The sequence below is a fragment of the Dendropsophus ebraccatus genome, chromosome 9 (assembly GCF_027789765.1).
Source record: "Dendropsophus ebraccatus isolate aDenEbr1 chromosome 9, aDenEbr1.pat, whole genome shotgun sequence".
Taxonomy (NCBI): Eukaryota; Metazoa; Chordata; class Amphibia; order Anura; family Hylidae; genus Dendropsophus; species Dendropsophus ebraccatus.
In genome coordinates this window covers 102,271,153-102,287,494 of record NC_091462.1, presented here as the reverse complement: position 1 = coordinate 102,287,494, position 16,342 = coordinate 102,271,153, and the positions used below count along the sequence as shown (strand labels likewise).

General features: G+C 41.1%; 1 protein-coding gene across 2 annotated transcripts in view; it reads left to right on the top strand.

The window, feature by feature from the left end:
• SRL (sarcalumenin) overlaps nt 1–16,342 on the top strand; it is a 36,872-nt gene that overhangs the window by 17,156 nt on the left and 3,374 nt on the right. The window contains exons 2-7 of one of the 2 annotated variants that reach the window (XM_069984125.1): nt 4,314–6,026; nt 9,213–9,311; nt 10,526–10,621; nt 14,916–14,951; nt 15,866–15,982; nt 16,066–16,299. In XM_069984125.1, the coding sequence (XP_069840226.1) occupies nt 4,314–6,026; nt 9,213–9,311; nt 10,526–10,621; nt 14,916–14,951; nt 15,866–15,982; nt 16,066–16,299 (2,295 nt within the window). The remainder of the gene's footprint in view (nt 1–4,313; nt 6,027–9,212; nt 9,312–10,525; nt 10,622–14,915; nt 14,952–15,865; nt 15,983–16,065; nt 16,300–16,342) is intronic. The other variant, XM_069984126.1, reaches the window with a different exon arrangement.

Sequence of the window (16,342 nt, the reverse complement as noted above, 5' to 3'; positions counted from 1 at the left end):
ATCTCCAGGTGTGCTTGACACCTTTGTAATGTGTATGGTCAGCTTAAAGGGGTTGTCTGCTCAGGGAACCTTTTAGCTTCATTCCCAGAAAGGGGGTGATAGAAAATAATAAACTACATTCACTTCCTGATATTTTAACCTGGTAACAACTTCTGGGGTTGGGACGTTGCAGGAATACAGCTAAAAATTCCTCTGCTTGGACAACTACTTCTCCTCTAAAGGACAATTATACACCACATGCACCTGTAGAACTGTCCTGACTTAGGGCCCTATTACATAGGACGATTATCGAGCTAAATATTGTTATATAGTTCAAATTGCTCCTTAGCGGTCGTTTAGATAGATATCTATGTATCATCTATCTATCTCATATCTATCTATTAATTATCTATCTATTTATTATCTATCTATCTATCTATCATCTATTTTTCTATCTATCTCATATCTATCTATTATCTATGTATCTATCTATCTATTATCTATGTATCTATCTATCTCCTATCTATCTATTATCTATCTATCTATCTATCTATCTCCTATCTATCTTCTATCTATCTATCTATCTATCTATCTCCTATCTATCTATCTATCTATCTATCTATCTATCTATCTATCTATCTATCTTCTATCTATCTATCTATCTATCTATCTATCTCCTATCTATCTATCTATCTATCTATCTCCTATCTATCTATCTATCTATCTATCTATCTATCTATCTATCTCCTATCTATCTATCTCTCTATCTCCTATCTATCTATCTATCTATCTATCTATCTATCTATCTATCTATCTATCTATCTATCTATCTCCTATCTATATCCTATCTATCTATCTCCTATCTATCTATCTATCTATCTATCTATCTATCTCCTATCTATCTATCTATCTATCTATCTATCTATCTATCCATCTCCTATCTATCTCCTATCTACCTATCTATCTATCTATCTATCTATCTATCTATCTATCTATCTCCTATCTACCTATCTATCTATCTATCTATCTATCTATCTATCTATCTATCTCCTCCTATGTATCTCATAATCACCCTAGAGATTCTAATATTCCTTGACATTTTCATCATGCACCTATAGTTGTCAATGTTCATTCTAATAATGTTTTGCCCTTTTTGGCAGACAAGCCTATAAACAGACTCAACAAACCCAAGTGGACCAAACAATTTCCCATTAGCTGGTTGACATCATTATGCAAGTGATAGATAGATAGATAGATAGATAGATAGATAGATAGATAGATAGGAGATAGATAGATAGATAGATAGATAGATAGATAGATAGATAGATAGATAGATAATAGATGGATAGATAGATAGGAGATAGATAGATAGAAGATAGATATAGATAGGAGATAGATAGATAGATAGATAGATAGATAGATAGATAGATAGATAGGTAGGAGATAGATAGATAGATAGATAGATAGATAGATAGATAGATAATAAATATGAGATAGATAGATAGGAGATAGATAGGAGATAGATAGATAGATAGATAGATAGGAGATAGATAGATAGGAGATAGATAGGAGATAGATAGATAGATAGATAGATAGATAGATAGATAGATTGATAATAGATAGGAGATAGATAGATATAGATAGGAGATAGATAGATAGATAGATAGGAGATAGATAGATAGGAGATAGATAGGAGATAGCTAGATAGCTAGATAGATAGATAGATAGATAGATAGATAGATAGATAGATAGATAGATAATAGATAGGAGATAGATAGATAGGAGATAGATAGATAGATAGATAGATAGATAGATAGGAGATAGCTAGATAGATAGATAGATAGATAGATAGATAGATAGATAATAGATAGGGGATAGATAGATAGGAGATAGATAGATAGATAGATAATAGATAGGAGATAGATAGGAGATTGATAGATAGATAGATAGATAGATAGATAGATAGATAGATAGGAGACAGATGATAGATATATGATAGAATAGATAGATAGAATAGATAGATAGGAGATAGATAGATAGATAGATAGATAGATAGATAGATAGATAGATAGATAATAGATATAAGATGGATGGATAGATTTACATGTCCCTCTGTAAGGCTTTAGGGTACAAGGGCCGGCACAAACCCTGTGACACCAGATGATTGGAGACAATGAGGAGAGGTCAGGATCCCATCTGAAATAGCTGCATAGATTAATGTTCCTGCTGTCCCCTGGGAAATTCCTGGCACCTCACACATTGCACACGGGGCACACTCTCGACAACGTAGCACATTTCAGATGTATTTTTACCTCAGTAAAGGGCAGATACCTCTTTGCTGGATTCTCGGTGCTCTGGTCTAACTATAGTGGACTGATGCAGGCAATGGCTTCCGTTATGTCTGCAATAATCACACAAATAACAAAATCTGAAATTATATAATAAAAACTTTATTGTTTTCACCTACATAATCTCCCACAAGTAATATTGTATACAATGTCTATGGGGCCAGCCATAAATGGGCCCATTGGTCAGCAATGGAGCTCAGAAACAGACCAGGTACTGGGAGATATGGTGTAGGGAGATCAGTCATATAGGGATTACATTTGGACCATTGATCATGGGAGGATTATCTGTGTCCATTATTTCCATTCTCCATATAGTGAATGATTTATAGACAATACTGGGATCATCCGTGCTAGCTGAACATGAGCCCATAACCTGCGACCTTCATGGATATAATGTGCACTTTGTTCTTTGTCTCTGTGTGTTTTGGCCACTTCCTGAACTTGTATACTCACATGAATAAAGAAAGTTGGTGTTCTGTGACTACAGGCGGAGGTGGATTCAGGGCGGAGGTGTATTGTAGTAACAGTGCACAATAGACAATATCTATCTATCTATCTATCTATCTATCTATCTATCTATTATCTATCATCTATCTCCTGTCATTATCTATCTATCTATCTATCTACTATCTATCTATCTATCTATCTATCTATCTATCTATCTATCTATCTCCTATCTATCTATCTATCTATCTATCTATCTATCTATCTCCTATCTATCTATCTATCTATCTATCTCCTATCTATCTATCTATCTATCTATCTATCTATCTATCTATCTATCTATCTATCTATCTCCTATTTATCTATCTATCTATTATCTATCATCTATCACCTATCATATCTATCTATCTCCTATCTATCTATCTCCTATCTATCTATCTATTATCTATCTCCTATCTATCTATCTATTTATCTATCTATCTCCTATCTATCTATCTATCTATCTATCTATCTATCTATCTATTGTATCTATCTATCTATTATCTATCTATCTATCTATCTATCTATCTATCTATCTGTCTATCTATCATCTGTCTGTCTATCTATGTATCTATCTATCTCCTCTCTATCTATCATCTATCTATCTATCATCTATCTATCTGCTGCAAAGAAGATGTAGGCCGGGCCATACACATTAGATCATTGTTGGCCAAAGTCTCATTCCCAATATACTGAACCCCCTTACCTCCATACACATACCTTTGTTCTGAAACGGGTAGGAGACTACAGCTGCTCCCTTTAGGATTAGATTTGTTGGATCCCACTACCTGATCCTAGGGAAGCCCTCATACACATTACACAGAGAGATGATCCTTCTAAAACCAACAGGTTTGGCCAAACTTAATCTACTATGTATGGCCAGAATTAACAAATATTATTTTTTTATAGAATGGACACCTTAAAGCATTACCGTCATTTGTATTAACGCCTTGACATGTCATCAGACGTGTCAAAAGTTACTGATTGCACCAGGTCTCACTCCTGAGACCCACTGCAATCCAGAGATACAGTATGTGTGTGTGTGTGTGTGTGTGGGGGGGGGGGGGGGGGGGTGGTACAGCAGTGCGCCCCTGTTCCCGGCTATCAGAACTCCTGATTTTTTCACTCCATAGACTGTAATGTTGGATTTAATTGACAGCCGGGGAATGAAGCATGCTACTGTGCACTCCCTCCTGATCTTGGGATCACAGCGGGTCTCAGGAGCGAGACCTGATGTGAATAGTAAATTCTGACATGTCTACGGCCATGTCAAAAGTTACTACAAATGACAGTAACACTTTAAAGTATCATTTAGGTATGAGATGATTTTGTATATGTACAGTATATACCATAAAAATTAAGTTGACAAGGGATTGCCACGCTTACTGACTAAAGAACACACTTAACCTCCTACACGCCATTCTCCAGCTGTTTATGATTGTATTGCTGTGCTCCTCGTGAACCCATGGAACCCATGACACTGACTGATCGTCTTCTGTTTAGAATTGCAAGTCTCTTCTACTGATGTCCCCGAGGATGTTGGAACCTTTGCTGATGGGCAGACAGGTGCAGTGGACTCCATCTTGGATGACAAGTCTCTTTATGCAGATCAAATTCTTACAGAGAAGAACCTAATACTCTCATATAATGAAGGCCTTGAGCCGGAAACACATGAGATAAAGCAACAGGATTGTAGATCAGCGACTGAGGAGAGACAAGAGAAGCAGAATATTACTCCAGGTACATCTCTCTGTGATCCTGTCAATGTCGAAGGCGAAGCAGGAGGGGAACCCGATGCTGAACAAGGCCAAGATGTGACCATAGATCAAGAATCTGAAGAGGCAGTTCCTGATGATGCCGATTATCAGAGTGTTGACGAAGGAGTTGAGACAGATGAAGTTTTGGAGAATGTAGCAGCACTAGATGTCAATGAAGAGACTGAAGGACAATCTGAAGGGAATGTAGAGCAAGATGGCATACATGAGTCTGAAGAAAAGAAAGAAGTAGCAGAAGAACCAGAGTTGGATGCTGAGGCTGATACAAATGGGGGTGAGTCTCCAGAAGAGGAGAAAGAAGAAGCTGAAGAACCAGAGGTAGATGCTGAGGTTGATGCCAATGGAAGTGAGTCTGTAGAAGAGGAGCAAGAAGAAGATGAAGAACCAGAGGGAGATGCTGAGGCTGATACAAATGGTGGTGAGTCTTCAGATGAAGAACAAGAAGATGCTGAAGAACCAGAGGAAGATGCTGATACAAATGGTGGTGAGTCTTCAGATGAAGAGCAAGAAGATGCTAAAGAACCAGAGGAAGATGCTGATACAAAGGGTGGTGAGTCTTCAGATGAAGAGCAAGAAGATGCTAAAGAACCAGAGGAAGATGCTGATATAAATGGGGGTGAGTCTTCAGAAGAGGAGCAAGAAAAAGTTGAAGAATCAGAGGAAGATGATGGGGCAGATACAAATGGCGGTGAGTCTTTAGAAGAAGAGCATGAAGATACTGAAGAACCAGAGGAAAATGCTGAAGAAACTGGAGGTGAGTCCTCAGAAGAAGAACACAAAGAGGATGAACTGCCAAAGGTAGATGCTGAGAATGATGTAACCAGGGGGGAGTCTGAAGAAGAGGAGGAAGAGGATGAAGAACCAGAGGCAGATGGTGAGACTCATTTACATGAGGTTGATTCTTCTCAAGATGAGAAAGAAGATGATGTAAAACCAGAACCTGATGGAGAGACTGATACAAATCTGGGTGAATCTTCGGAAGAGACTGGAGAACCAGAGCACGATGATGAGACTGATGCAAATACTGACCAGTCTTTAGAAGAAGAACCAAAGTTAGAAGACCAGACTAGTGGAGGCAAGTCTTTAGAAGAAGAGCAGGAAGGAGAACCTTCAAAAGAAGAGCAAGATTCAGTTGTTGATGGACACAAAGAGAACATATCTGAAGATACAGAAGGAAAATTATCAGATACAGAAGATAAAATTAATGAAGGAACTCTTGAAGAAAAAGAAGAAGACAAAGCCGACACTACAGAAACAGAGAGTGCAGAGGAATCGAAAGAGTCTTCTGACAACTCGCCTCCAAAACCATTAAGTGAGGATCAGGTATCCGCTGGAGAGAAGATCAATGAGAGCAATAAAGTACTCAACCAACAAACAGCAAAGTCATCTTCTAAACTATCCCAGAAACAAGCTCCTAAATCAAGGTCAAGAAGACTAAAAGGTAGTCATTCATGTAATCTTAACGGAACTTCACAAGCAGATTGTACTTCAGAATCCTATGACTCTTTAAGACATGAATGGGTTAGGTCAGGGATCCATCAAATTCAACTATTACTTTCTAATACATTAATTATAACATACAAACCATTCAAAAAGACTTCAGGCCTTTTCAGTTTCTTCACATTTTGTTATGTTTTCCCCTATCATTCTTCCCTAAATAGTCCATAATGACAAAGCGAACTGGAATGTTTACTAATTTATCGAAAAGAAAAAACTAATATCTTTCATTACCATACGTGAAAGAGACGTTAATAAGTATTCAGTTGAGGACGCTTTGGCAGTAATTTTGGCCTCTAGTCTTTTTGGGTAGAGGCCACAACTTTACATACCTGGATTTGGGGATTTTTTGCTGTTCTTCTCTGCAGATCCTCTTAGACAGCTGTCATGTGTCTGTTACTGGGGAGCGGCTTCTTTCTCTCCACTGTGCCATAAAGGCTGCAGTGATGGTTGACCCTGTCTGCACACAAGATCTTAAGAGCTCCGCCAGAGCGATCATTGGGTTCTTAGTCACCTCTGTTACCAAGGTTCTTCTCCCCCGATTACTCAGTTTGGTGGCAGCTTTAGGAAAAGTCCTGGTTGTTTCTAATTTCTACCATGTAAGAATTATGGAGGCTGGTGTGCTCTTGAGAACGTTCAGTGCAGTATAATGATTATTATGCCCTCTGCTCCATGCAATCCTATCTCTGAGCTCTACAGGCAGGTCTTTCCTCCTCATGACATGGTGTTTTCTCTGATACATATTGCCAGCTGTGTGACCTTATATAGACAGAAATGTGTCTTTCAAAACGGGAGAAACGTATTATTTTTTTTCTATTTAGCACGAAGAACATAACAAAATGTGAAAAAAGTTAATGAGTTTGAAGACTTTCCGAATGCATTGTGTGTATCTACCCCATACATGAGTAAGGGGCCTATTCCACGGAACGTCAATCAGCCGAATCGGCCCGATTCGGCCGATTATCGCTCCGTGGAATAGAGACAACGATCAGCCGATGATCGTGTCATTGGTTGATCATTTATTTAGGTTCAAACCTAAAATCATCGGGCACCAACCACACATCACTGCGTGGAATAGCGATGCGCACCTGACGACCGACGATCTCACAAACACCATACATTACCTACATATGTTCCTCCCGATTCCGCGAGCAGCAGCAGCTTCGGTGCGGCCTGTCTTAGCTGACAGACCGCTCAGCCAATCACTGGCCAGGACCGCCGCGGACAGTGATTGGCTGAGCGGTCTGTCAGCACAGAGAGGCCGCGCGCGGGATCGGGAGGCAGAAGGAGCGCAGGAGAAGCCCTGCAAAATATGTAGGTAATGTATGGTGTTTAAACAAGGGCTGCAAAGACATCGGTAACAATGTCCCTGCAGCCCTCACTAAACGATTATCGGGCCGTGGAATAGGCCCAGTAAACGAGCGCCGATCTAGCAGATCGGCGCTCATTTACCTTATTGATCGAGCCCCCATCGGCCTGTGGAATAGGACCCTAACAATCTATAGATATGTTATTTCTAGAGAGTAGTGAACCTCGAGCACGCACGGGTTTGTCCGAACCTGAGGATGCAGCATTTGAATACCGGTGAATGAAGAAGTTGGATGCATCCTAGGAAGTTCTGGAAAATATGGATAGATCCTATGTATGTTTTTCTTTTCAAGGAAGTGAATCTCAATGTTGCATCTGGGTCTGGGCCTGTCCGACTTTTTTTTATGGAGGATAGAAAAATTTAGCTTTCATCAATAGGATTGTTACATAAGAATTAAAGGGAAATTCACAGTAGATTTTTGTTTTCTGTAAAAGCTGCAAATTGCTTAGGTCATAATAAAAGTGGCCACATCTGTAACTATTCATTAGTGGTGTTCTCCAATTTAGAAAACCCAATTTCATATACACTAATTCTGAGCTGAGGTCCTCTGGTCAGGTCCATCACTTCTTTGCTGTATTGGAGAGTGGTTACACAGAGTTTCTCCTGCACTGGAGGACCTGTCTTGTCCTGTGTTAGGGTCCTATTCTTCTATCCTTCAGATTATCGTTAAATCGTTCGAATCTAATGCTGCGTTTATACGGAACAATAATTCGCCCGATCGTACGATTACCGATTTCGAAGTAACGATTTTTTTAAAATAACAATCAGCGTTTAGACAGAACGATATATCGTACAGAAAATTCATTTTTCGATCGTTTTGCCATCGCTTAAGCCTATCTCGCACATAGGTAAAATCGGTGAACGACTGTTTACACGGAACGATCTGCGAATTTTTTGCAAATGACAAACGACGATTTAAGAACATGTTCAAGGATCAAAATGATCGATTTCTCGCTCGACGTTCGATCGTTCGCTGCATTTACACGTACGATCATCGTTCAAATTCGATCGTTATCGTGCAAATTCGCACGATAATCGTTCCGTGTTAACCCAGCATTAACGATAATCGTTCGGTTGAATGGCAGTTAACGACTAACGACCGAACGAGAAATCGTTGATTGTTTAATAAGACCTGGACCTATTTTTATCGTTGCTCGTTCGCAAATCGTTCACATTGAATAAGATGTCGTTCGGTCATTCACAGTAGAGACGAACGCAATAGCGACGACAAGACGACCGCAAGAACGATCATAAGTAACGATTATCTTTCCATGAAAATGGGTGAACGAATTCAGGTCTTTCGCAATAGCGGTCGTTTGGATCGTTTATAGTGAACGATTATGCGAACAATAATCGTGCCGTGGAACAGGGCCCTTAATCAGACATATCATTTATTCGAAAGGGAGGTGTGTAATTCTTCACTTTCCCTGTGGTGGCGCTGTAGGGAAACTGAAAGCATCAGGATTCCCCACTGTTGATTGCTGAGGATTTTGCAACAGCTGGAGACCACAGATGTACATCAATGGCTAAAGTAGTATAGCTTCTTGGAGCCGCCCCTGTCCCCTTGGCACTCTGCAGCGACCCAAGCTTTATGCTGTATTTGCATGTGCTGCTATCTGCCTGCATTTACATACATAAGCATATCCTGTTATATATGGTAAAAAGGCTGATAAATATTTTATAGAATATCCCACCCTATGTAACGTTAAGTTTTATTGCCGTTACTCACTGGCTTAGTCACAATTCATTTCTTTCTTACAGATGATGTAGAAGATGTGGAAGAATTCCCCAGGAGGGACAGAAGCCATATTGACAACACCTTGAAGCTTTCAGAGGAGAAACCAGCAGATGATTACACAGGTAGCTGCATTTGGTACCTACTGGTAATTTTGGTTGACTTGTAACTTAACAAAATCAAGATGCTTAAAGGGGATGTCTAAAGAATATTTTTTTAACATATGGATAAGGGTGGTGTAAAAAAAAAAAAAGTGATACTCACTTACCTTAGTCCCCCGCAGCTGCTGATCTCCACTGATCACCACTTCTTCCTGATTCCTTTGATGCACATCCTTGTAGGATCTGCCCCGCCCAGCTAACCAATGGCCATAGCAGTGCACACCCCCTGGTTTGACTAGCAGGGGGAGGCAGGTCTTGTGGGGAGAACACGTCACAGGAGCATTTTTATTTGAATATCAACATTTTTGTATTTTAATAATTCATGAAGTGCTGGGACCTTCACCTACATTTTTCTTATGGACTAACTACTGGCTGTTGTAAGACTCGTGCACCCTCCTAGATATCATATGACCAAAAGGAAAAGAAGAAAACCAAATGTGAGCTGATTTACCATTTTTTGCTTCTGTGTGCCATCAGAAAGTAAGCTGTGGGGGATCAGGGTAGGTGAGTATCACTCACTTCTTTTTAATGTTTCCACCACCCACAACTGCATATAAAAACTTTTTTTTATTCAAGGATAATCCCTTTAAGCAGGGAATGTGCACTTTTGGGCAGGGTTTGCACAAACTCTGCTTCTTCTGTAATCTGGTTCACAAGTTTGTCCAGTCAAAAGTGGGACTATTGGTAGTTATGAGTATGTTTATGTATATGGTAGTTATGTGTATGTTTTCTCCTTTATTACCCTTTTCCATAACCCTTGGGGCAAATCCTCAACCCTTGGTTAGCTAACAAGGCAGTTCCCCAGGGGACTGTAGTCCTGCATAGGTTATTCCCACCTAGTATCTAACACAGGGATGGGAAACCCGTGGGCCTCCAACTGTTACAAAACTATAATTCCCAATATGCCTGGACAGCAAAAGCCAAAGAGATGTAGGGAATTATAATTTTGCCACAAATGGAGGGCCACAGGTTCCCCATCCCTGACTTGGACAATAGGTGGATAAAACCTACGCAGGACTCCCCTCCCCTGAGGAACTGTGATCTAAGGGGAGGAGCCAACCAGAGCTGGGGCTTCTTTGTAGAAAGCAAAGAGTACTCTTTGTATGATCTGGGCCCCATTTTATAATACTTGATGTACTTGGCTTCGCTTCTCACCACTCTCATCTATTCTATTCCAGCGGCACTGCAGAGACTAAGGAAGATCTATCACTCTTCTATCAAACCCCTGGAACTGTCTTACAAGTACAATGAGCTGAGACAGTATGAGATCACAGGTGAGCAGGTCTGAGTGTGGCATGGAGTGTGGCCAACAGTACACAGATAGGAAGCACCAGAGTAGATGGAGGAACTCTACAACAAGAGATCCCAGTCTTTGTGATACTTGTCTGTCAGTGATACCAATTAGAATCTTTGAAAACTACTTAAAGGGGAACGCTAAGTTATACACCAATGGCTTCCTACTGCATGTGAAAAACATGGATTGTGGTAAATCATTGATTGAGCCAGTATCTATGACATTTGCAGTGCCTCCGCTCCTGTGTGCTAATGGCAGTGTCTCCTCCATGTGCTCCAGTGTTGTCATAGGGACATTGAATCAATCCAAATCCCAGTACACATCTTAAAGGGATTATCTGGGAATACTGTGCAGGTGAAATCCAGAGGTCACCTGACCACCATCATCCAGAGTAGTGCGTTTCACAAAATTTTCTAGTAACTTAAAGGGTTATTCCCGTGGGAATTTTTTTATTTATTTAACAGGTGTCAGAAAGTAGTACAGATAAAAAAAAATTCCAGTCTTCCAGTACTTATCAGCTGCTGTATGTCCTGCAGGAAGTGGTGTGTTCTTTCCAGTCTGACACAGTGCTCTCTGCTGCCACCTCTGTCCATGTCAGGAACTGTCCAGAGCAGGAGAGGTTTTCTGTGGGGCTCCTTCTATTTGCTACAGTTTCTGACATGTGTCAGACTGGAAAGAAAACTCCACTTCCTGCAGGACATACAGCAGCTGAGAAGTAAGTTACACATTTTTCTGTTGATTTGAGAACAATCTTTTTTTTTTTTTTTTTTTTTTTAAATAGTGGTATCCAGTATACGGCTATATAATAGACACTCCTGTATATCCACATAATGTCCCCATGACAACACTGCATTAGCAGGGCACTGGACATAATGCTTTGACTGGGCCTGTAAGTTTGATGGCTGATAAATCAACAAATGGGTAAAGCTGGCTGTACACATAGGACAGCTGTCAGTCAGTGCTTGCTTAGCTGACAGCTATTTCCCATTCCCCCACACACATGCATGTCTGGCTTTCCTGAGCATGTGTGTCATCTGAATAGGATAGAATCTTTGCTCCGGACCAAGGAGTGAACTGCTAACGGAACGGGAACAGCGGCGAGGAGGAAGGTAAGAGACATACCTTCCTCCTCTGCGCCCTCTGCGCAATAGGGGGCTATCAGCAGATTAGATTAGTCTAACCTGCTGATAGTTCCCCTTTAAGGTCCCCATACACTTTATACTTATTAAGGTCAGTTGTCAGTATAAAGTGTATGGGGGTCCGCCGAGACTCCACTTACCATGATGTTTGGCATGATGGAATTTCACTGCCAGACCCCTTAGTTCTTAAAGAGATAGCTGATGCCAGAGCAGTATGTTGCTTACCATGCTTCTTTGGCCAACATTTATTACCTGTATTGGTGTACGGCCACTAGAGATGAGTTAGAGCGCACAAGGTTCCTCATCTCTAATGGCCGCCTATAGATAAAAGTAAATTGACCAATCCCAACAAACAATCATCATTTCGTAGACACAACCATACACATTTTAGTCCAAACTGGCCAAGGTCGGGTGAAGGATGAGCGATCTTTCTTCAAATATTCTAAAACATTTTAAAAATATTCATTTATAAGTGACCATTTTTGAATTAACAATCTTTTGTCCATCACCTAAAAATGTCCACCACATCCAACATCTTTTTAGGCCATTGGATGAAACCATTGTTCTTTGATAAATTTTACCCAGTGAACAATCGTGTTGTTTTCATCTAAGGAGTATGGGCACTGTTATGTGTATGGCCAGATTATGTAATTAAAGTGACTCAGAAGTGTACACACAATCTGCCCCCCCAAAAGCGCTTGTACCGTCAGCTAGCTGCTGTTAATCCAAGATCTGTCCTGGGGTCTGTTCGGCAGGTGATGCAGTTATTGTCCTAAAAAAACAACTTTTAATCTTGCAGCCCTGTGTCAAATTGGCATGGCCTAGAATGTCTATGCCCTAGGCTTGTACCACCCCTCCGTCCCTCCTCCCCACCCTTTTCACCATTAGGAATGCCCCTGGCTAGGATTTCTCCTATTTATCACTTGTTTGAACACTGCACATGGGCCTTAATGATGCAGTGTTCTGAAAAGCAATGAATAGGAGAAATCCTGCCTGGGGCATTCCTAATGATGAAAATGGCGAGGATGAGGGACAGACAGGTGGTGCAAGCCTAGGGCACAGACACTCTAGGCCACGCTAATTTGACAAAGGGCTGCAAGTTTAAAAGTTGTTTTTTAGGACAATAACTGCATCATCTACCGAATGGACCCCAGGACAGATCTTGGATTAAAAGCTGAAGGTACAAGTGGTTTTGGGGGGAAAGATTGTGATTTCAGACTCGCTTTAAAGAAATTCCCATTAGGGACGGCTGAATATTTACCCTGGTGTTTTAATCATTTACATTCAACAGGAATCTGATTTATTGATCAAACTAACAAAGAAATAGCCCTTACAAAGTGTAACATGCAGTGAGAGGTGTACCATACAGCAGGTGTCAGTCATATACTGTATGTACCATGTGTACATGGTAATGGGGGGAGTTCATGATTCCTGCTACCAGACAGCTCAGATAAGCAGAAGGAATGGGGCAGCGGATGCACACCTGACTCTTATCCCCTACAAACACTCAGCACCCCAAGTGTTGCATGTCTGCATGTTTACATAGTGCCCCCTGTGTAATGTAACGTGTCCGATTGCATGAAATTACGGGGTAAGCATAGGTGGTGCACCCTCTGCCACAATAAGAAGGATAAATTACCCCTGCAGTTAAAGGGTTGACAAGCTATGCACTATATAGAGTATTCACAGGCTTAGGGCATAACCAAGAGATGTTCGGGTCCCGCAGGATTTCAGGGTCCCCCAATTTGGTGGTTCTTCCGAGCGTATGGGCCCCAGAATCCCACCTGGATGGAGCAGTAGTTTGCGCATGGGTGCCATCACTCCATTCATTCTCTATTGAACCCCCAGAGATAGCTGAAGGCAGCTCTGTAGAGAATAAATGGGGCAGATTTCGGGGTTCCCGTTCTTAAGATCTCTTAGCTATGCCCTATTTTGTGGATACTGTGGATAGGGGCTAACTTGCCAAGGTGGAAATACCCCTTTAAGGTACCCAATTAATGATTTTAAGTGGTAGCCTTTTGTAGCCGCCTGACCACAGGGTCCCCATGGATTGCCAGCTTAGGGACCCCCCAACACACACACGTACAGTTATTGCTCCATTCATAGCATCTGGCCTTTAGTAATAGAATAGAGAAGCAAAGAGGCCTTAAAGGAGCAGCAAACCGAGAAATGCTTGAAAAAACCCCCCAAAACAAATGTTATCATCTGCAGCATTATATGCATTTTCCGGAGACTAACTGTCCTGCATAAGCCTGCAAAGAACTGCTGATGGGCTTAACCGCAGGCTGGGGTTTATATACTGAGCTGGGGGGAGGCTCCTGCTGCAGCCAGATGCAGAACAGTAAGGAGGAGGAAAGGAGACATGGCTGATCTCCTGGGACACATAGAGAAGATATTTTTATATACTGTATCTCTTAGTTTAAATATGAGACAAAATAGGATCAGCAAAAACAAGGAACATTTGGAATTAATTTTTTATATTTAGTGTTCTTTTAAAGGGAAACTATCAGCAGGTTAAAAGAATCTAACCCTATAGCCTATGGGGAGCTGAGGATGAAGGTAAGTTTTTTACCTTCATCCCAGGCGCCATTTCTTTGCTATTAGGAGTTTTGTCTTTATGCTTTGGTCCACTGGGGCAGGACTACCACCCCCAATGCACCAATCTGCCCCCGGCTGGCCTGCCCCTATATCTGTGGAACGTGCCGACCCAGGGTAGGTTACAGCATTGCACTGTGGGTGGTAGCCCTGCCCTTAGTGTAATAAAACACCTACTTAGCATAGAGATATATAGATACAATAAAGTATATAGACTATAGATAAACTGTTAATACCATGGAAACAGTGCGGAGGATGAAGGTAAGAAAATCACCTTCATCCTATAGGGACATATCAGCAGGTTAGATGCTTCTAACCTGATGATAATTTCCCTTTAAGAACATGAACCTCTATAATGGTGATAAGAAATGTCACAGCATGGTGTCTCCCACGTTGATATGTTTCCTATAAGAATAAGGTTATATACAATAGTATTGCATTTGGCACACTGCACTCTTACTTGCATCTGCCATAGGGCACAGCTTTCCCTTGCGTTGTGATGAAATGTTGACATATCGTTTCCCTCCCATCTGCTAACAGCTTATCATGGACGTAGCCTTGCTGACTCGGCCGCAGGTGGGTAGAACTGCCTAAGGTGCCTGTGTCCTGCCTGGCCTTTTCAGCTTGCCTGTCTGCCTCCTATAACACGGACCTGAAATGACCCCATCTGACAGCCTTGCATACTCACCTGCTATCCTCAACTTACAGCCTGCTGTGGAGCTGTGTAATGTGTGACCGCCACACCACTAACAAGCGGCTAATATATCGCTACGTACCAGTGAATGAGTCTTGTCATATAACAAGAAGCGGCACATCATCATGAGATGAGAAAATTAGACAAGAATCTGGCCCGGGACCAGGAGGACAGTGTTGGAATATCTCAGTGCTATGACATGAATCATTTAATCCCTGTAGTGTATCTCTGAGGCCTATTGGCACCATGGTTGGTGGTGGGGCAACCTACCTTTGGGGTTATCGTTTTTTATTTTTTCATTTTTTTTAATTACTTTGTTTTTTTTCTTGGTACAACAATATAATGATTACCAAGTAAATCCCTTTTTTGGTTCTTTTCAAAACTCCTGAAAACTTGTCTTGCTGTTCCTGGGCCTAAATGTCATAGTTAGGGATGCGTTTCTCTTTGGAGGACCCAACACATCCGTGGATTACAGGAACTGTCCATTGATTGAAATATAAACAATGTAATGCTTTATTCCACCTGTGGTGGCGCTGCAGGGGAGGTTCCCTTAGAGATTACAGCTGGTTGATATGTTTCTAAGCAAGAGGACACGCTGTCATAGGGCCATCTTTGTAATAGGAAGGCATTACTTAAAGTGGACACCCCCTTTAAGGAGTTTGATGGAGTCACGTTCAATCCATTGCGCATATTTTAATATTGGCTTTATTTGCTGGTTAGTTCTGCTTCTTCGGTTCTTAATGTCTCAAATCCATAATAAACTTCTAATTCATCGATTATAATGTTTGTTTCATAGATGGAGAGATCACCTCTAAACCAATGGTGTTGTTTTTGGGACCTTGGAGCGTTGGCAAGTCCACCATGATCAACTACCTCTTGGGGCTGGATGAAGCCCCCCATCAACTGTATACAGGTAATAAAAGAGTCATCTTCATAATGCACATGAATTTTTACTGGGTCCATCTAAAAATAACTGTGTTCCTTACTGTTTGGTAGGTGCTGAACCCACAACTTCTGAATTTACCGTCCTCATGCATGGGCCAAAGCTGAAGACTATTGAGGGCATTGTGATGGCTGCCGACAGTTCTCGTTCTTTCTCTCCACTGGAGAAATTTGGGCAGAACTTTCTTGAGAAGCTTATTGGCATTGAGATTCCCCATAAACTCTTGGAGAGAGTGACATTGGTGGATACTCCTGGTATCATTGAGAACCGAAAACAACAAGAAAGAGGTGTGTATGATCACAGTAAACCAATAGTTAGTGTTGAGCGGAG